At 36.4% G+C, this 20,312-nt stretch overlaps 6 protein-coding genes across 7 annotated transcripts; 4 read left to right on the plus strand and 2 right to left on the minus strand.

Moving 5' to 3' along the window:
• Nucleotides 1–27: 27 nt before the first annotated feature.
• LOC109580479 (uncharacterized) lies at nucleotides 28–4,371 on the plus strand. The gene is made up of 19 exons (XM_019993699.1): nucleotides 28–85; nucleotides 131–246; nucleotides 293–366; nucleotides 410–528; nucleotides 613–688; nucleotides 738–796; nucleotides 864–1,063; nucleotides 1,607–1,740; nucleotides 1,789–1,885; nucleotides 1,935–2,130; nucleotides 2,198–2,312; nucleotides 2,491–2,651; nucleotides 2,739–2,836; nucleotides 2,964–3,108; nucleotides 3,176–3,303; nucleotides 3,372–3,445; nucleotides 3,499–3,575; nucleotides 3,630–3,909; nucleotides 4,019–4,371. The coding sequence occupies exons 2-19, from the start codon at nucleotides 179–181 to the stop codon at nucleotides 4,255–4,257; spliced, it is 2,340 nt and encodes a 779-aa protein (XP_019849258.1). The 5' UTR covers nucleotides 28–85; nucleotides 131–178; the 3' UTR covers nucleotides 4,258–4,371.
• On the minus strand, nucleotides 4,350–5,048 carry LOC100635221 (uncharacterized). Its single transcript, XM_003384469.3, has 3 exons — nucleotides 4,991–5,048; nucleotides 4,837–4,937; nucleotides 4,350–4,792 (listed from the first exon to the last, which is right to left on the minus strand). Exons 1-3 carry the CDS (start codon nucleotides 5,028–5,030, stop codon nucleotides 4,484–4,486), a joined length of 450 nt encoding a protein of 149 aa, XP_003384517.1. The 5' UTR covers nucleotides 5,031–5,048; the 3' UTR covers nucleotides 4,350–4,483.
• An 83-nt stretch (nucleotides 5,049–5,131) lies between these two features.
• On the plus strand, nucleotides 5,132–7,429 carry LOC100635346 (intraflagellar transport protein 27 homolog). Its single transcript, XM_003384470.3, has 7 exons — nucleotides 5,132–5,245; nucleotides 6,535–6,614; nucleotides 6,658–6,717; nucleotides 6,768–6,827; nucleotides 6,887–7,010; nucleotides 7,063–7,172; nucleotides 7,236–7,429. The coding sequence occupies exons 1-7, from the start codon at nucleotides 5,209–5,211 to the stop codon at nucleotides 7,338–7,340; spliced, it is 576 nt and encodes a 191-aa protein (XP_003384518.1). The 5' UTR covers nucleotides 5,132–5,208; the 3' UTR covers nucleotides 7,341–7,429.
• A 7-nt stretch (nucleotides 7,430–7,436) lies between these two features.
• On the plus strand, nucleotides 7,437–12,031 carry LOC100640404 (mucin-like protein). Its single transcript, XM_003384509.1, has 16 exons — nucleotides 7,437–7,718; nucleotides 7,769–8,110; nucleotides 8,157–8,635; nucleotides 8,685–8,893; nucleotides 8,939–9,144; nucleotides 9,200–9,548; nucleotides 9,600–9,827; nucleotides 9,884–10,146; nucleotides 10,192–10,294; nucleotides 10,351–10,506; nucleotides 10,763–10,882; nucleotides 10,930–11,049; nucleotides 11,094–11,333; nucleotides 11,385–11,522; nucleotides 11,711–11,873; nucleotides 11,926–12,031. The coding sequence occupies exons 1-16, from the start codon at nucleotides 7,437–7,439 to the stop codon at nucleotides 12,029–12,031; spliced, it is 3,504 nt and encodes a 1,167-aa protein (XP_003384557.1).
• Nucleotides 12,032–12,442: 411 nt separating this feature from the next.
• Nucleotides 12,443–17,057, minus strand: LOC100635475 (neuronal-specific septin-3-like). Its single transcript, XM_003384471.3, has 10 exons — nucleotides 16,947–17,057; nucleotides 16,664–16,813; nucleotides 16,363–16,542; nucleotides 14,393–14,518; nucleotides 14,257–14,338; nucleotides 14,048–14,185; nucleotides 13,842–13,959; nucleotides 13,675–13,770; nucleotides 13,471–13,619; nucleotides 12,443–12,835 (listed from the first exon to the last, which is right to left on the minus strand). The coding sequence occupies exons 1-10, from the start codon at nucleotides 16,984–16,986 to the stop codon at nucleotides 12,724–12,726; spliced, it is 1,191 nt and encodes a 396-aa protein (XP_003384519.1). The 5' UTR covers nucleotides 16,987–17,057; the 3' UTR covers nucleotides 12,443–12,723.
• A 94-nt stretch (nucleotides 17,058–17,151) lies between these two features.
• LOC109580480 (uncharacterized) lies at nucleotides 17,152–20,306 on the plus strand. Of its 2 annotated transcripts, XM_019993702.1 has the most exons (7): nucleotides 17,152–17,209; nucleotides 17,256–17,708; nucleotides 17,779–17,871; nucleotides 17,920–18,000; nucleotides 18,065–18,187; nucleotides 18,242–18,848; nucleotides 19,017–20,306. In XM_019993702.1, the coding sequence occupies exons 1-7, from the start codon at nucleotides 17,174–17,176 to the stop codon at nucleotides 20,147–20,149; spliced, it is 2,526 nt and encodes an 841-aa protein (XP_019849261.1). In that variant the 5' UTR covers nucleotides 17,152–17,173; the 3' UTR covers nucleotides 20,150–20,306. The 2 variants fall into 2 exon arrangements, with proteins under 2 accessions (XP_019849261.1, XP_019849260.1); XM_019993701.1 differs by having other exon boundaries at nucleotides 18,242–20,306.
• The last annotated feature ends 6 nt before the right edge of the window (nucleotides 20,307–20,312 follow it).

Below are 20,312 nucleotides of genomic sequence, written 5' to 3' on the forward strand. Positions count from 1 at the left end.
CTTTTTCTTCATCTCACTCTCTCTAGGTTTATGGGCTATCATCCAAAATGATGAATTTCGAAAGCAAGATCCAAGAGTCACTTTGGTAAGGCGATGAATTGCTCTCTTTGCTAGTTCATCTTCTTACCAGTTGACGGAGAAAGGCTTGTTTGTAGCATTGCCAGCTATCAATCTTGTGATGGTTGCATGGATGTCTGTGATGATGGTTGGTAAAGAGGTCCTTCCTGTCACTTTAGCTATCACGGGGTCAGTTTCATCTTTTCTTTCTCTCTTTATCTCCTTTTTCTTTTAGTTTGTTTCTCATTAGCCTTTTTGTGGTACCCCTCCAATCATCTTTTGTCAAACCAGGGACACCTTTAGATGATGGTATTAAATTAAACCTCATTTCTTTGTCCTCATTTTTTTCTAGGCCTGATCCTTCCAAGGCCTATTGGTCTTGCATATCTATTATTAATTTCTATGCTACCAGGGATCATATTCTCTAGTATAAATTCTGTGCACATGTTTTCCGACTTTGAGGACCTTTTTGTAAGCACTTAAGACTACTTATTATTAGTGTCTATGTTGATACTTCACTTTCATTTTTTGTGTGTTGTTGTTTTTGTTGTTTAGTTGTGTCAGCTTTTCTTTACTGGGCCAGTTTTTGTTCTCTCATTGCTTGAATCTCAAGGGATTTTCCTATGGTTTGGTAAGTGAATAAAGTCTGTTCTTAGTCACACTAACTAATCCACTGACAGGTAATGTAAGTGAGAGAACTATACTATTGACCAGATGGGGCTTTGGTATATTAGCTATGGTATGTCATTTACACTGATATTCTAATCTTACTATTCTTTTATCTGTTCCTTACTATTATTCCTTAGGCTGCTCTCTCACTTTATCTTAATTATGTGCCTGCCTCAACTGATATCCCAAGACTAGCTGTCCCTCTCATCTTCTCATTCATTGCTCTCCTCTCCACTCTTAGCTCTCAAGGCTATGACTTTAGGTTTATCATAGGAATGGTAGTACTGAATGTAATACTTGTACTGACATTAGCTCTTCAACTCCCATGGGAAGTTCAGTAAGTAAAAAAACTGAGTGCTAATGATGCATGTACATGTATGCTCAGGGTTTGTCACAAAGCATGCTCAGTGAGCTAAAAGCATGCCTCAAGAGCAGACAAGCCTTATAATAGCATACGGCTTTGGGAACAATTTTAAAAATTTGTATAAAATCCAATTTTGATTGGAACCTGCTCAAAGTTTTTACATAACATAAGGAATTGTATTTGTATCAGATAAAAATTATTAAAATGGAGAATTCTCTCCTAGACATTTTTGGCAAAATTTGGCCAATGACCATGTACTATTATAGTACGAGGACTTTGGCCTTATTTTTACCAACTTTAAATGATGAGTTTTCTCCTAGACATTTTTGGCAAAATTTGGCCAATGACCATGTACTATTATTATAGTACAAGGGCTTTGGCCTGTTTTTTTACCAACTTTAAAATTTGCTGAAAGCCATACACTATTTCAAAATCTCGTGGAAAACTCTGTGTATGCTGTGTATGGACTATGAAACAGTTCATCTTTATAATCTGGTTTTTCTTTTTTTATTTCAGGTATAATTTCTCATTGGTGTCCCTCCCTCTCTGGGCACTACAGCTCCTCCTAGTATTATTAATGATAGGTTCTCTTGTACTTCTCCTTGGGTGGCAGAAAGACCTCACTTTACTATGGCCCACTTATCATGCCGGTAACATATTAAATATGATTCTTATTATTTTTATTGTTCTTTTTTTAGTTTTTGTTGGATGCGAGTTTATAATGAATAGCGAAGGGATTTATTCTTTGAGTTTTCTTTTAATAACTGGTTTTGCAGCTGTCTTGCTCTGTCTGAGGTACTTTTTAAGGAAAGTCTGTATTACTTCACCTCCTATTCTACCACAGGTTACACACTGTTGGTCGCCTACCACTCCCATTGACTATACTCTGCGTCTGTCTCCACGTTTTAAAGTTGTCTCATTTTCTTCCCGACTCCACATCTTTCTCGACCTCCTCCTCCTTCCTTTCTCTCTTTGGCCTAATGCTTACTGCCGTCTCTCTCTTGAAATTGTTTTCTTCTGAGTCGCTTTCGCTCAAACTGGTAATGATAGAAAAATTGCCATGCATATAGCATTGTAATTGTACACTTGTTCTCTCTTTGTCTCTAGTTGCTCTCATTCTCTATTGTACTAGCCGTTGGTTTGGTCTGCAGTATTCAGTTGCTGGTTGTTCCGTTGTTAATCTCAATCACTCACACTCCTCCCACTTCCTCTGACCTTGCAGGTTAGTATCTATTCTATATAAGGTGTCGACCTTATATGGTCAATACTGAGCTGGCTCACTTTTTGATTGGCAGCTCGGACTTTTTGAGTGCTTTTGTGGTGTCTATTACATTAGTATATGAAATTTTTGGGAGTGTGGTTTTTTTAATTATCTATTTTGTTTTTATTTTCTTGATTAGCTTTTATCGTCCTTTTTGTTGGGATCTTGTTGCAATATTTCACTCCTCGACTAAAGAGTGGAAAATCCTCTTCTCTCATTGTCGTTAAGTATCTTCCTCCGTCTCTCTTCTTCCTTGCCACTTTGCTGTGGCTACTGCAGCCAGAGTTTAACCTCTTTGAGGTAAAGTGTGGTTATCAATTAGTAGTTATGATAGATATTTATAAATAAAAGTAGTTATTGGTAGTAATTAAAAGTTAATTTTTGCAGATTAATGATGCAGTGAGTGTTGTGATCTTACACGAAGTTAATGTTAATAAGTATCTTGGTCGCATTGTAACTTCAGAGCAATTGTCTCTATTGGCATGGTAAGTGTATGTTGTAGTCACTAATAATTTTGAACTGAGTCCAATAAAAATTGGTTTTTTACACATGTACAGTACATGTATTTTAAAAAGTATGCTACAATATTTTTAATTTTTCATCCATTCTTAGGACTGTCGTTATGAAGTGGTTGGTTGTTCTTTATTCACTGATGATTGTTGCTTCTGTTTCATTCAAACTTTGTTTCCCTGAGCTGATGCTTCAAGCAGCATTATCTCTATTTTGTGGCTCAGCCAGTGTCCTATTCTCTTTACAAGTAATTGGGAAATACACAATTACTTTTTGCTTTTCTAAGACAAAATGTTATTTTCACTCTTTTCTAGTTTGGCCATCACACTCCATTCTCTTTTCTTGGGATCTTGTATGGAGTCTCGGGATTGATTGGTGGCTTCCTCCTCTCTCTTATTTTACTTAAGAAATCAGGCACACCCACCTGGTTTGAAGGACTACTGTAAGCAAAGCAATAGTTATGAATCTACTACTACTATTATTATTATTATTATTATTACCATACATTAGGTTGTTTCTGCTGACCTGTTTGTGCATGATAACATTAACTTGTGAATGGGGATCCTTACCTTCACATGTCAATGGTAAGACCTAATGTCACTTACTCAATCACTATCTCTCTATATCTCTCTTTTAGAGCCAGTCTCTATTCCAAGTGCTTCCCTTTTCTTGCTTCTCTTTGTTTCTATTGCAGTTGTTCTTAAAGCTAAATCAGTTAGTATAACACTAAATAGCTTTACTTCATATCAATCTCATTCCTCTTTACAGTTATCAGGGAAGCCATTACTCCCATTCCTTTGCAATGCTAGTATATTGATTGCCTTCCTGATAGCCGTTTGTCTGGAGTTGCCTCTTAAATTAGAGAAGGCACTTGTTGTATCTCTCTCCTCGTGTCTTTTTCTTCTCCTTCAGTCGGATGGTTGGATTGTGTCTACAAAGAGAGTCTCTAACCTTTTCCTGGCTCCATCCCTTGTTGCTTCTTCCTTGACACTATTTATCATCTCTTTCTTTAGAATTGTTGATGATTTATCGATTCAAATGACAATAAGTGAGTTGGCTGGTTTTAATATTTACATAACCTTTAATACTTCCTTTTTATTATTTTCCTTTTCTTTTCTGGCGATCACATTTTTATTTGCTTCCTTTCTCGTTTTTAGTGACATCTCTTGAATTAATTTGTCTCTTTGCTTGCATCCCCGGGCAAGTCAAGTTCCTCTACAGCCTATGGAAGGGGCTCCCGCTTCGTTTGAGTGTCTTTAAAGTTTTGTTTTACATACTTCCCAATGCATTCCTGATACAATATGGAGGATCTGTTAATGTAGTGTTTGGCTCTACTGTTGTCCTTGCCTTTAGTTTACTGGCAGTCTCTGAATTTCAGACATTCCTGGTACTATAGTTGTGCAAATTATTGGAAAATTTTTTTTGATTTTTTATAAATTATAATTTTTGTTACCACGCATGTGGTAAAGGCAAATTTAGTTTAAGATATTTTGAATGAGCAAAAATAAAATACATTGAAAATAATTTAAAAGTATTTGATGTAGTAAAAATAATAGTACAAAAACTGATATAGAAGAGATAATGCAGATAATATATTATGTACATTGTGGTTTCGAGATGAATCAAAAACTTTTGAATAATTCACACGTTTTATGCAGCTTGTAACAAGTCAAGACAAATGTTCCTACAGCAACGATGAATAGAAATATTATCCAGCCTATGACTAGCGTAATACTAGACCAAAGGCAGGTCTTCCTTGATGCCTTGCTTGCTGCTAGGACGTTACCGTTTTCATTGTTTTCCTGTACTCTTGCAGAATAATAAAGAGCCAGCCATGTAGTGGGGGAGAGGAAACAACAGAAGTAGACAATAGCGACTAGAGTTTGATGTGAACTGGGACCTCTTATAGGAGGAGGGCCAATGTAATTATTCTGAGAAGAAAAAATAAAGGAAGAAAAGTGTTGAATGGACTGACTTTTGGTCTGTGGCTCTGTTGGTAGGTTGGAGGCGGTTTTCCCCCGCAGTTCAGTGAGTGATAGGACGGAGGAGGTGTTTCTGGTTGTAGCAGAGGCTCCCCTAAGAAACATGATACAGGATAAAGCAATTAGTCTTACAAGAAGAGGAATTACTTTCACGTTCAAAAGGTGTACTGTCATCATTAGTCGACATGTTAATTAGCAAATTTAGCTAAAATGAAGCCACGCCTTCAAGAATTCTAATTTTCCGTGCACTATGAAGATACTTCCGTATAGCACATATGTTGCTATAGTAACTGAATTATTATCATTGGCTGAACATTGAACAAAGTCAACAAACTTGGGGCTGAAAACTCGTTGAAAGACTTAGCATGCCTTTAGTTCTTAGAGCTAAGACTGTAGTTGTGGGTAAGTAAAAATCTATTTTTGAGTTATAATTTATAAAACACAAATACTATATATACATATAGGCTTAGCCTTTGATTTTTGGATCCAAAATCATTCGTGATCTTTATTACATTTTCTGATGCATATTGATTTCCTTATGCTATGTAGGAAGTTTGAACTGTTTCCAAAAAATAGTTTTGAGTTATGAGCATTATAAAAACAAGAAAATTTTTGGAAAAAAAGCGAAGGCTATAACCCATGTTTTTTTCCAAAGAATGGCTCCAAAAATCACTCCAAATTTTTATTACAATTACTGATACATATTGATGTACTTATGCTGTGTAGAAAGTTTGAGCTCATTCTGACTTCAAAGTTTTAAGTTATAGCCATTTTAAGAAAATGCCAAAATTCTGAAAAATACCCAAGGCTATAGTCCATTTTTTTTTTTTTTTTTTTTTTTTAATAATAATAATAATAATAAAATGAATTTGAAATAGGATCAGAAATCAGTAGTAATGAATTCATAAGTGAAATTAGTAATAATAATAATAATAATAATAATCTTTATTAATATGTTAGTGACATTGAAGTCGAGCATCAGAGATTGCTACATCAATGTCACAGTCACTGGGCCTATGGTTTTTCCAAAAAATGGGTCCAAAATCACCCCAAGTTTTTATTATATTTTCTGATGCATGTTGACGTCCTTATGCTGTGTAGAAAGTTTGAGCTAATTCTGACTTCAATTTTTCAAGTTACAGCCATTTTAAGAAAATGCCGAAATTCTGAAAAATACCCAAGGCTATAGTCCATGGTTTTATAGCCCATGGTTTTTCTCCAAAAAATGGGTCCAAAATCACCCCAAGTTTTTATTACATTTTCTGATACATATTAATGTACTTATGCTTTGTAGAAGGTTTGAGCTGATTCTGACTTCAAATTGTGAAGTTATGGCCATTTTAAGAAAATGCCGAAATTCCGAAAAATATTTTTTGGAAAAACAATGGGCTATAGCCCATGGTTTTTCCCAAAAAATGGCTCCAAAATTATCTTTAATTTTTATTACATTTTAAAATACATATTGACATCCTTATGCTATGTTGAAAGTTTGAGCTGTTTCCAACAAATAATTTTTGAGTTATGAGCATTTAAAAACAAGAAAATTTTTGAAAAAAAAGCAAAGGCTATAGCCCATGTTTTTTTCCAAAAAATGGCTCAAAAATCACTTCATATTTTCTGATGCATGTTGATGTTGATTTAAGTAGCAAATTTTGAGAAAAAAACAAAGACTTATTGTTTTCCTTTGCTAGGTGACCCTGCTGTTGGTAAATCAGCTTTAATCAAATCATTACAAACTGATGGAACACAATTCCTCAAAAGCTACTCAATGGTCAGCATGACATACTTAACCTTATTGATACTGACTGTTATAGACACTAGGAGTTGATATTTCTATGAAAACAATAAACTTGAAGGACTCTGAAGACATTGTTGTGAGTTAGAGACAATAATGAAAGGAAGGAGAATTGATGCCATTTTATAGGAGCTGTATGTGTATGATTCAGCAGGAAAAGAACTGTATTCAGACTTTGTTCAAAACTTTGTAAGAAATGAATGTCCCCATTATAAGTCTATATCATTGTCATGCATTATTAAATAAAGTGGGAGCATCCAGGAGTTGTTGCTGTCGTGTTTGATGTAACAGATAGACAGTCATTTCAGTCCTGTACCAAATGGCTAGAGCGAGTTAAAGCTAGGAAAGCTGCAGTTGAGCTTGTTTTACCAGGTAGGACTTAAAGCAGTTTGCACTATAATGATAATACTATTCAATCTTTTAGGTGTATTGATTGCAAATAAAGTTGATCTAACTCAACGCCGTGAAGTAACAGAAGAAGAAGGAAGGAGCTTTGCTAAATCAAAAGAATTGGAATATTTTGAATGCTCTGCTGTAAGGAAAAAGAAAAAATGAGAGAGAGAGAGAGAGTCCTGGTGATTTTTATTATTTTTTTAGAAAGAGCAAGATAACATACAAGAACCTTTCAAGTATTTGGCTGAATCATTTCATTCACTTTATCAAAGCAAAGCAAATCAAATACAGACTCTTGTCCTTTCATGAATAATGCACACATTAATTCTAAATCAGGGCGGGGGTGTTGTTTACTCTAATATCTATGGTTGTTTGTCATTTAATGAGCCCCACCCAAAGCTGAACATGGATTCTAGGTCTCCTTTACTACAGTTGATACTGGTGGCTCTGCAATTGAGCCTTCAAGTAGCTTGTCAGTCAGGATCTGGATCGAGTTCTGGATTTGAGTCTGGATCTGGTGACGACACTACCACAGAAGGTATAACCGACTACCTACCCTTTCAAGATCTTGGGACTACAACTGGAATTGATAGGCAATGCCTGAAACGGAGGTTGGATGGCGCATCCCCAGCTATAAACATACCAGTTGGTTTCCCGATTGGTACTAGCATACAGTCTAAAGCATATGTAAGCATACTCTGTAAAAAATTAAAGATTTGCAACTGATTTTCTCATAGGTTGGTACTAATGGTATTATATCTTTTGATGAGCCTTTTCTCTATTGGTATCCGTCTCCTTTTCCAACACGATGGGGCTCGGTAAAGAGACGCTATGTTGTGGCTCCATACTGGAGTGACAATGATATCAGAGATGAAGGAGATGTCTGCTATGAAGTCCACAATGAAGACAGCAACCTAATGCGAAGTATCAGTGAGTTCATTTCCTACAAGTCAGGGAGTGCATTCAGAGGGAACTGGATGTTGTTAGCTGAATGGAGTGATGTCCATCCCTACCCTCACGGCTCTTTGCATTGGTGGTGGTGGTCATACTATGGTAATATTCGATCTTTCACTCAAAATGTAAGCGTATAATAAACTAATTATTTGTTTCATCTAATGCTTGTAGGAGAACACTTATCAAGCTGTTGTCATAACTGATGGGGTTACTTCCTATTCTCTCTTTACTTATAACTGTGAGGAGCTCCAGTGGTCTGGTCGCTGGAGAGGAGCTACCATTGGGTATAACTCTGGAGGAAGATTCTACAGGAATGACAAGCTATCTGGACTCAAACAAGCCAAGCAGATTGGCTGCAGAAATGAGCCAATGTCTCCATACAATAATGTCATTTATCAGCTCAGTGTCTCAGCTGATGTAATTCAACAACTACGCAAGAGATGCTATGATATGCACAGAGAAGACATCAAATTGCACAAGGACATTCATGACATTTATAACTCCTTAGAGCCTTGTCCATGCACTTGGTGGCAAGGTTGGAGGGACAGACGATTCACTTTTCAGTGGCAGGCATGGTATGATGGCTCACTTTGTCATCAGCAAAGGTTCCCTAGGAATAAAGCTGCTCAATTTTGCTGCTATTCCCTAAAGTATTTGATTATTGATGTAATACTATTTTATATATTTTTTACATTATAGCTGGCCGGGTTGGGGCTCATTGAAGACAGCTCAATCCACTAGTGACTGGGGCACTAACATGCTTCGTTATCATCCTGGCCGTGACTACTTGAAGTTTTTAAAGTATGATCATGAATTCCGTAGGACCTGCTGCTCTGTTGGACTTTGCTCACTCTATTACGAGAGGAGACCAACTAACAACTGTGCTAGATACAGACCTCCTAGAAGAAGTTAGAATATTAAAAGTTTATTATAATGTTTTATTTTATCTGTAGCTTGGGGTTGGGGCGACCCTCACATCACAACACTTGACAATTTTCAGTACACATTCAATGGCTTGGGAGAGTTCATTCTATTGGAGTTGAATGATGGATCATTTACAATCCAAGGAAGAGCCATCCCTGTCAATAGCGAAGTAAAAGCAACGAAGTTCTCTTCACTGGCATTTAAAGAAAATATCAGCGAATCAGTGGAAATAAAAGTAGTCATAAAAACATGATTTATTTTTTATATGCCTCTTTTATTTATGTATGTAGTATAATGATAATGATTTTACTGTCTATGTTGACAAGATTGATATGTCTGACATGCTATCAAATGTGAATGAGACTTACAACAATAATGATAGCAGTATAGAGCTGACAAGGCAGGACACTGACTCAATGCTAGTTGCATTTGCTAATGGAATCTCAGTCACTGTTAACATTACAATGGAGCTTCTACACTTCACAATAGCTCTGCCTGAAGACTACATCAATCAAACGCGAGGACTCTTGGGAAATTACAATGGAATTAAAGATGATGATTTAGAGGAGTATAATGGGACTGCTTATGAAAATGCGACAAAGCTTAATGAATCAGCTATATATGATGTGGCAAATACATGTAAGTGCATAATGATGCTACTTTATAAATAGCAACAATGCTTTTCTTTAGGGAGAGTAAAGGATAATAGTTCATCTTTGTTTGTTTCACCAGCTCCTAATCCCGATCCCTCCTTTAAACCAACTTTTGTTGATTTATCATCGGTGAATGAAACTGTCGTTGAAGCTTGTGAAAACGATACTGCTTGTGTCATTGATGCTACACTTACTAACAATATATCCATTGGTCTGGGTACACTAAATGTTAACAGTGTAAATGTAGTTGAAATGAATGAGCTATGTAAGTATTATTAATGATTGAAAGAGGCATTGTACTTATTTCCTTTATTTTGGTAGCAAACTTCCCCCCTACCATGACTGGTGATGCAAACATCACAGTGTTCAACAATGTCCCTGTAACTTACAATTTCCATGTGAGTGATACTGGAGCAGTCACTGTAGCAGTTAGTGGGTCAGAGCCAAGCACTGGATCATTGAATGACTTGGGGAATGGAGACTGGGAGTATACATTCACTTGGACAATCGACAACCCTACAAGCTTTTCCCTGTCGTTTGTAGCTACAGATGCTTTTAATGCATCAGCTACTTTAGTGCCACTAGTAAGCAGTTCTTATGATTATATATCTACATGTACATGGTATTAGGTTTCTATCTGTGGCTGTATCAATGATGGAAATTGCACATATGACGGAGTTGTAGATGCAACAAACACAACTATTGTATTACCATGTGAATGCCCTGAAGATGGTGAGTATTGAATCCTCTATTTAGCAATAATGATGATGATGAATGTTCATTCATAGTTTGGGAGGGTCAATATTGTGAGATTGATGTTGATGGATGTGAGTTTACTTTGTGTTTTGATGATGTTGAGTGCTCTGATAATCCTGCTCCAATGGCTGGAGCTTCGTGTGGTCCTTGTCCCCAAGGATTCTCTGGTGATGGCACAAAATGCAACGGTGAGACATTATACTAACTACCATTATGCCGGTTTATTTTTGTGGTAGAAAATTTTTTTGCGAATCTTGCATTTCTAAGATTTTGCAGAATTAATTTCGCAAATAGCTTGCAGACTACATCACGTGGCAATGAAAATGCAGAATTTTGTGGTGAAAAAATTTCGCGATGAAGCAAGAAACTACAAAATTCGCGAAAATATTTCACTACAAAAATAAACCGGCATACGGTATTATATTGAATGATTTCAAATTGTAGATGTTGATGAGTGTGTTAATGGGACTAATCTCTGTGAACAAAGGTGTGTCAATACTGAAGGTAGCTATCACTGCGAATGTTGGGATGGATATCGACGCATTAACGACTCGCATTGTGAAGGTGTTTGATGATTGGTAATTACAATGATGACACTTTGTTCTGCATAGATATCAACGAGTGTGCTGGTTACAATGATTGTCATCAATTCTGTAATAACACGATTGGATCTTATTTCTGTAGCTGCCGGGAAGGATTTCATTTGGAAACTGATAATGAGACGTGTGCTGGTATGCATCATTGAGCAGTATACTAATGTTCTTATACTTTATAGCTAATGTTAACTGCCCTCCTAGTACTGTTATTCCAAGAGGCGTATATTGTGCCTGGATTAATAACGCTATTGTGTTTTATTGTGGTAAAGGATACACATACAATAGCAGTAGGAGTGAGTGTCAAGATACAAATGAGTGCTTATTGAATGGAGCTTGTGAACAAATCTGTAACAATACCATTGGATCTTTCTCGTGTTCATGCAGAGAAGGTTTTACAGTCTCTGGAAGACAATGCAATGGTGGGCAAATTATAATAATATTAGAGGATTTATTCTATTATTAAATGATAGATATTGATGAGTGCCTTGAAAATGCACTATCCAATGAACCTCCATTGTGTTCTGATACTCAAATGTGTACCAATACCATTGGTGACTATGAGTGTGTCTGTCCTGAAGGAACAGAAGTGATCAGTCTAGAGGAGTGTGGTAAATTATAACTATTATCATTAACTATGAAGATGATGATAATTAAAAATTTTATAGGTGTAATTCCGCCATCAATTTCATCTTCATCAACTTCATCTTCATCAACTTCATCTTCATCAACTTCATCTTCATCAACATGTAAGTAATAAAAATATTTCATTTTGACTTAGCATAATATTACAATACAGTTTCTTTTTCACAAACTCCTACGCAAACTACACCACCAACTGTACAGACTCCAACTATTGTGGAACCTCTACTCAATTTGATTGAACTCATTGCTATTGCTGTTGGTGGAGGAGTAGCATTAGCACTGTTGGTAATGCTGATGATTGTATGTGCTATGTTAGTGTAAGTTATGGAACAAGTCAATGCTTTGTAATTAAAATAATCTTTTTACTAGTCGCAAGAAAAAGAACAAAAAGTCAAAAAGAGTTCGTGTGATGCCAGCAAGAGATCCTAATACGGTTGAGCTGAGGGAGCAGTATAGAAATAGACAGACTTTTTAATAGCTACTGCTGTCATTGTAACAAATTGTTTTATGTTATGTTTTATAGCTATCTGATTTACAACAGGTAGGAGCAGCACAAGCGCATCATGTAATTTGGGCAATCAAGAGGAAAGAGGATTCTCTGTTTTTCATTTTTCAAATTTGCCCAACCTTAGCCCAATTTTTTGAGCAACTTCAAAAATTCATGAAAAACCAAATTTGATCAGAACCAGATCAATATTTCTATGCAACATAAGTACATACATATGCATCAGAAAAAAATTATAAAAATGAAGAATTCTTACCCATTTATTTTTGGTGAAATTTGGCAAATTTGATAGGAACCACTTTTTACTCAGCATATTAAATGTATCAAAAAAACTATTAAAATGGAGAATTCTCTCTTTTTCATTTTTGGAGCCAAGAAGTCAATTTCAACTACAACAGTATTTGTTTCAAAAAGTTTTGTGCAAAACAAACCGATAAAACTAATAACAATAATAATAATAATAATGTACTTGGTAATAGTAATAATAGATTTAAAAAAACTAAACTGCCTATAATTTCAAATATAAGAATAATAGTAATAATAATAATAATAATAATAATAAATCTTAGTTTTTATATTGAGAGAGTGAAAGGGAAAGGAATGCTGCAATTGCAAAACACATAAATGGTTTAGTTGCTGGCCCAAATAAACACACATTCGGACTATATATTGGATTCTCCCATTGGGGCAGCCTTGGATTCTCTCAAACGCCTCTGGCGATAATTCTCATAATGAACCTTGTCTGTAGTCTCCTTCAGATCCTGCATATGGGTCCTGGTTAAGAGAAGGATTGTCAATAGTACAGTGTAATCAGTACTGTATTTTTTTATTGTGTAATATTGTAATTGGGTGAAGCCCACTAAAATGAGAGTGGGTCTGTATCGGCATACGGTCATCTAACTATTATTAAAGTTAAATAGCCTAATTTTCGTTTAATGCGGGTGTGGTCACAATGAATAAAATAAAATGGCGGCTATCAGCAAGTACATCTTTATTTGTAGCAGGATAAGACTAAACTGTTATCCAAAGACTTCTCTAGCAACAATGAAGGCTATGCAGCACAACAATAGGCGTGGCTTGGGGGCTGAGCCCCTTCAATGTTCTACATTCTATTATTATTATTGTTATTATTGTGGGGTCTACAGAGTGCTGTGGTTCATTATTATTATTATTGTGGGGTCTATAGAGTGCTGTGGTTCATTATTATTATTATTGTGGGGTCTATAGTGTGTGTGGTTCATTATTATTATTATTGTGGGGTCTACAGAGTGCTGTGGTTCATCATTATTATTACTGTGGGGTCTATAGAGTGCTGTTGTTCATTATTATCATTATTGTGGGGTCTATAGAGTGCTGTGGTTCATTATTATTATTATTGTGGGGTCTATAGAGCGTTGTGGTTCACTTACTTAATGAGCATGTCTCTGACTTGAGCAAACTCGCAGTGTTTCTTATTCTCCACTTCAACAAAGCCCCACTTGGTCTGTCGGCCAAGGACCCTCTTCCCGCCCACGCTCATCTCCTTGTCACTACCGATGACAGCAAAAGGAATGAATTGCTGTAAAAAGAAATAGGATAGAAATATTAGGTGAGGTTTAGAGTATGAAGTATACCTCAATTTTGTTGTTTATGGCGGATTCTTCTTCATCGTCATAATTATAACCGGAGGGATATATCCGTATGTTGTGGAAAGTAAGATCCTCACGAATCTGATTAAAAAAAACACAATTTAAATATTAGAGATGTTGTATCATTAGTATGAAGCCATTTATCCTCTTACCCTGGCTTTAAAGGCATCCCTTTCCTCTATTGTGAGGGTGTCAGACTTGGCAATGACGGGGACAATGTTCACAAACTCGTCCAAACGCTTCATAAACTCAATATCTATTGGCCTTAAACTATAGAAGAGAAGAGAAAAGGATCAAAATGAGAGAGAGGGGGAGGGAGGAAGAGAGGGGGAGAAAGAGAGGCGGAGAGAGGAGTTACCAGTGGCCAGTGGGAGGTATGAAATAAAGGCAGCAGTGGACTCTGGTGTCTGGAATGATCCTCTTCCTAACAATGTTCACCTCCTCATGAAGATACTGAGCAAACTGGTCATTCACATATTCTAAAATTGGAGCCCAACTAGAGAAAAGGGAGAGAGATGTAGCATTCAAACATAAAAAATAATTATAAAAACGCAACAATTATCATACCATTTGTCATTGTTGATCTGATCACCAAACCCTGGAGTGTCAGTGATGGTCAGTTTCAGTCGAACATTCTGTTCCTCAATCACTGCAAATACAAATAAAGAGAATCTCTTGTTACTACGAAAGCCAGATCACTTACCGTGACTCACAGAATTGACTTCTGTGGTTTTGGGGATAATGTGTGGTCCAGGGGTACAAGAGGTACGACTTATCTTGCTCTTGAACAAAGTATTGACCAGAGTGCTCTTTCCAAGACCACTTTCACCTGTTGTAGAGGAGGGAGAAGGAATCAAAACCATTCAGACAACAATTAGATATTTAAAGCTGCTCAAATATATTTATATGGTCAAAGATAGTAGTCGAAAAAGACTAGGAGAAAATTCTCCATTTTATATTTCTTTTGATACGTATCGATGTTGTTATGCTATGTAGAAAGTTTAAGCTGTTTCTAACAAATAATTTTCGAGTCATGAGCATTTAAAAAAACGGGTCAATTTTTAGAAAAAAAGCAAAGGCCATGGTTTTTTCTAAAAATTGGCTCTGAAATCAACCCAAATTTTTATTACATTTTCTGATAGATATCAATGTCCTTATGCTATGTAGAAAGTTTGAGCTGATTCTGACAAATATTTTTTGAGTTATGAGCATTTTAAAAAATGAGCCAATTTTGGAAAAATACCCAAGGCTATAGCCCATGGTTTTTTCCAAAAAATGGCTCCGAAATCACCCCAAATTTTTATTACATTTTCTGATAAATATTGATGTCCCTATGCTATGTAGAAAGTTTGAGCTGTTTCTGACAAATATTTTTTGAGTTATGAGCATTTTTAAAAACGAACCAATTTTGGAAAAATACCCAAGGCTATAGCCCATGGTTTTTTCCAAAAAATGGCTCCGAAATCACCCCAAATTTTTATTACATTTTCTGATAAATATTGATGTCCTTATGCTATGTAGAAAGTTTGAGCTGTTTCTGACAAGTATTTTTTGAGTTATGAGTATTTTTAAAAACAAGCCAATTTTTGAAAAATACGCAAGGCTATAGCCCATGGTTTTTTCCAAAAAATTGCTCCAAAATCACCCCAAATTTTTATTACATTTTTTGATACACATCGATGCCCTTATACTATGTAGAAAGTTTCTCTTTCTGACAAATAATTTTCAAGTTATGATCATGTCGATACATTTATACACATTGGTCTTCAGTCCATGCATTTTTGTGCCTTAGTTGACACACACCAAGACACTACCTAAACCATTCATTAATGAGCCATTGCTAACTAATGCCCTAACACTGTGTGAGTAAGATTAGCTAGTGGAGGAGTGTCCTCCATTCATTATTATTTCATGCTGTCATTAATTACTGGCTCTATTGGATCATCACTTGTACATACTCTGTTTCATACCAGGAGGGAACAATTTCTTCCTTCCACCACTCCCTCCCTAATCAAAATTAATTGTTGCATGAATTTTGTCAATTTGCTCAAACAAAATAGTAGCTGAATTACAGCTAGTATTAAATGATAGTAGGTGGAGATGGTGTATAATTCAAATTCAATAAAGTCTCAATACAACAACAAGGTATGTAAACCACAACCGACCGAGTGAGTAAGAGATGTCATTATTATGCTGTGGTAACAAGATTCTACTACCAAATGTAAACTGGAATGCTAAGAAATTAGATCAAGCAACACTAATTTCTATACACAAAGAGAGAAGGTAGCAGCAGAGGAGGAGGAGGAGAAAGGAGATAAAGAAAACAGGGAGGGAGGGATGGAAGGAAGAAATTGTTCCCTCCTGGTATGAAACAGAGTATGTACAAGTGATGATACAATAGAGCCAGTAATTAATGACAGCACGTAATAATAATGAATAGAGGACACTCCTCCACTAGCTAATCTTACTCACACGCAGTGTTAGGGCATTAGTTAGCAATGGCTCATTAATGGATGGTTTAGGTAGCGTCCTGTGTGTGTCAATTAAGGCACAAAAATGCATGGACTGAAGACCAATGTGTATAAATGTATCGACATGAGAATGTGTGTGTCTTTAGGCAAAATAAGGTCAAGATATATTTGTACAGATGTCGATATGTGTGTGATCACTTACCAACTACAATGAGATTGAATTCAAATCCTTTCTTTAGCGATTTCTTCCTAATTTGCTCTTGTATCGTATCGAAGCCCACGTATCCCTCAAGACGTGTCGTAAGGTTGCCCCAGCGTGTTGTCTCGGTCAATATCTCGCCCATCATCTCTAGAAAATCGGCAAACGCTATCGTGGGGTTGTCTAAAAAATAAAATAAAAGTCATTAATAATATCATTAATTAGCTCTATAATTTAACCACGCCTTGTCTGATTACATGTAATGTAACGGTGTCTATTCTATGCATGGAAATCTCTTTCATACTTCCTCTAAGGTTTGCATAATATTTCACGAGCTGTTTTTCAGGGTCTTTAGCGGTCTGTCCCAGTACAGCTAGTGCTAGTTCTATAATCCTCGAGGAGTCAACAGTACCGGTCTCTTCTGTATCTGCCTGACGAAAGACCTTGGCAATAACTGTGTAAAGAGAAATGGAAAGGGAGAGCCCTTATAGTTACACATAATATATAATTTATATGTACATGCAGCCACACGCCGGCTTATAACGGAACATATATCTCTCTTTACAGTACACACACATTCTTCTTACCATCGTACTGATTCTGTGTAAGGATTGAGCCACTAGCCATTATGGATCCCTCGATGTCTTCCTAGCGGTTTACTTCTCTCCCGCTCCCTTAAGAACGATACCGTATTTACTCTAACAGCATAATTGACGTTCTTTCTAATTTAAGGAAATTCCTTTCGATATTATTATTATTATTATTATTGACGTTATTTTTATTAAAGACTTTTAATTTTAATTAGCGGGAAAACATGGAGGCTCTGGATTTCAAATCCCTACCTTTTCCGGTAAGAAAAACCACTCTGTTTTCTTTTTACACCTTATATTCAATAGGTTTTGGACTTACAGCGTCCTGAGCTTCTAAAATGCAAAGAATTAGCTATTCAAAAAGAGAGAGACCTGGCAGTGAAAAGAAGAGAGAATGCAGAGTCCCTGAACAATTATATTGCTCATAGATTAGGGAATGTGGGGAAATCTAAGAAAAATATTTTAACATTTTCCCAGTACAAAACTCAAATTGAAAATGCGAGGAAGACGTGTCACACTTTGCCACCTGGTGATGGTTGCCAGGGTAACGCAAGAGAATGCAAAAGTGAGGGGGGAAGAGAAAATAGTCATTATCAGAAAACTAAGTCTCATTGGCCTGGAAATGAACCTGTAACTGAGAGCAATGGAATCCATCATCGTTCTCCCAACTCCTCTCCTCCCAGACGTTTCTCTCATTCTCCTGATAAAAGAATAGAGCAGCATGTCTATCTTCAAAAGCTTTCAAGGAAGATACAGAAAGTAAGATGCAACAACGAAATTAGTGGGTTGCCTGGGTTTTAAAATGATCATGATTAATAATTTTTAATAGGGCAAAGTAATAATTGGAGGCCTTGTGAGAGGATACTTAACAAGGAGGCTATTGAGGTCAGAGAAAGTTCAAGACATCATTAGAATGATAAAAGTAACAGAATAGTCTCTACCGCTTTGATTGTACTTGTATTATATATAGGATACGAAAGAAGTCCTGGAGACTCTGAAAAACCCTGCTAATGCTAGCGAATTTGAGCTTCTCCAAAGAACAAGGCTTCAAGTAAGCCGTAATTAAGGAAGAAAGTGACTGATACTTTGTATTTTTTTTCTTCTTCAATGAACAGATCCAGGCAGCAAAACAATCTCTTTACAAGATATTCTTTGTAGTTACAACATCTGAAAGAATGGAGTACATTGCTCAGTCTAGACAACGAAGAATGGAGAAAAGATTTGGACATGTGAAAGAGGTATTTATATTATTTTGTACGATGTACTACTTTTCAGTGATGAAAAATTTATAGAGAAACAAGCTACATCAATTCTCATCAGCCACATTGAAGACACTGGAGAGGAAGCAATCAAACACTGGAGCAGCTACAAAGAAACAGAAACATACAGTTCATTTTGAAAATACTGCTTCTCTTTTGGTTAATGGCGAGGCTACACAAGACAGACACACAGCTCAACACTCTTCCAACACTGCAGCCAATATTCTCAGGAGCATTACTAAAAATGACCCTGATGCTATTAACTTTATTAAAAGTACACGTAGACAGACCAGCCCTAATATCACTTCGCCTATTCAAGTTTCTTCTACTAGCAAAACTAATAAAGCTAGAAGAGCATCTTATACTGCAACTGATCTTATTTCTGATGATGTTGCTGAAAGAGCACAAAGACTCATAAGTCCTCTTCAGGTGCCTTTAGATGCACACAATAATACAATTCCTCCAACTAACAGAGCTAGAAGAGGTACTTTTGCTGCAGCTGACATCCACAAGGATAGTCCTCCTGATTTTGCTAAATTGAGGACACGTAGACAGACAAGCCCTAATGTCACTGTACCTCTTCCAATTTCTGCAGATAATTCAAATCAACGCTCTTCTCCAAGTACTAGAGCTAGAAGAAGTACTTTTGCTGCAGCTGATATCCACAAGGATATTAGTGGAGATAGTCCTCCTGATTTTGCTAAATTGAGGACACGTAGACAGACAAGCCCTAATGTCACTGTACCTCTTCCAATTTCTACAGATGATTCAAATCAACGCTCTTCTCTAACCAATAGAGCTAGAAGAAGTACTTTTGCTGCAGCTGATATCCACAAGGATATTAGTGGAGATAGTCCTCCTGATTTTGCTAAATTGAGGACACGTAGACAGACAAGTCCTAATATCACTGTACCTCTTCCAATTTCTGCAGATGATTCAAATCAACGCTCTTCTCCTCCAACTAATAGAGCTAGAAGAAGTACTTTTGCTACAGCTGATATCCACAAGGATATTAGTGGAGATAGTCCTCCTGATTTTGCTAAATTGAGGACACGTAGACAGACAAGTCCTAATATCACTGTACCTCTTCCAATTTCTACAGATGATTCAAATCAACGCTCTTCTCCTCCAACTAATAGAGCTAGAAGAAGTACTTTTGCTACAGCTGATATCCACAAGGATATTAGTGGAGATAGTCCTCCTGATTTTGCTAAATTGAGGACACATAGACAGACAAGTCCTAATATCACTGTACCTCTTCCAATTTCTGCAGATGATTCAAATCAACGCTTTTCTCCAACTAATAGAGCTAGAAGAAGTACTTTTACTGCAGCTGATATTCAGAAGGATATTAGTGGAGATAGTCCTCCTAATTTTGCTAAATTGAGGACACGTAGACAGACAAGTCCTAATATCACTATGCCTCTAGATCTTCAATTTAACCAAAATAGAAATAATACACAAGCTAGAAGAGCTACCCACACTGCTGATGAGCTCATGAGATCAGTCCTTGGAAATGTACCTAGCAATAACAGTGCTAACCTTACTGGAACTAAACGTAGTCGTAGAGGAACAATCAGTATTGCTAGTAGTCTTTCTGCTATTAGTGAGAACAGTCCATATAATCGCAAACCTGCAGTCAGTTCCTCTGTCGCTGTCAGTACTAGTACAGGAGCTTCTGATGACTCGTATAATAGATCAAGCAGCAGTAAACCAAGGAGCATGTTTAGAAGTTACAGAGCATTTTCTAATCAGTCTGGTTCAAAGAATCACACCTCATCTGATGTTACCTCTAGCTCAGGAAAAGTTCAAGTTTTGACTGGAGTGGCAGCAAAGAAGGCTAGAGGAAGAGAGAACAGGTTCTTTTCTCTATTTTCCAGGAAACGCAGTAAAGCATCCTACCCTAAGCCTAGTAGAGCTAGTTCCAACTTAGCAACATAACCCGACAACTGAAGTCACATTATAATATACATGCATATACATTGTAGGTATTTATCATTAAGTATTCATCATGTATATATCATCATTTTAGAATCTCTATATATAGCATGTTATTGTTTCTTTGGTTGATTATAAAAACAGAGTATTTGACATCTCAGTCCAA

Source organism: Amphimedon queenslandica, unplaced genomic scaffold (assembly GCF_000090795.2).
Source record: "Amphimedon queenslandica unplaced genomic scaffold, v1.1 AMPQUscaffold_13490, whole genome shotgun sequence".
Taxonomy (NCBI): domain Eukaryota; kingdom Metazoa; phylum Porifera; class Demospongiae; order Haplosclerida; family Niphatidae; genus Amphimedon; species Amphimedon queenslandica.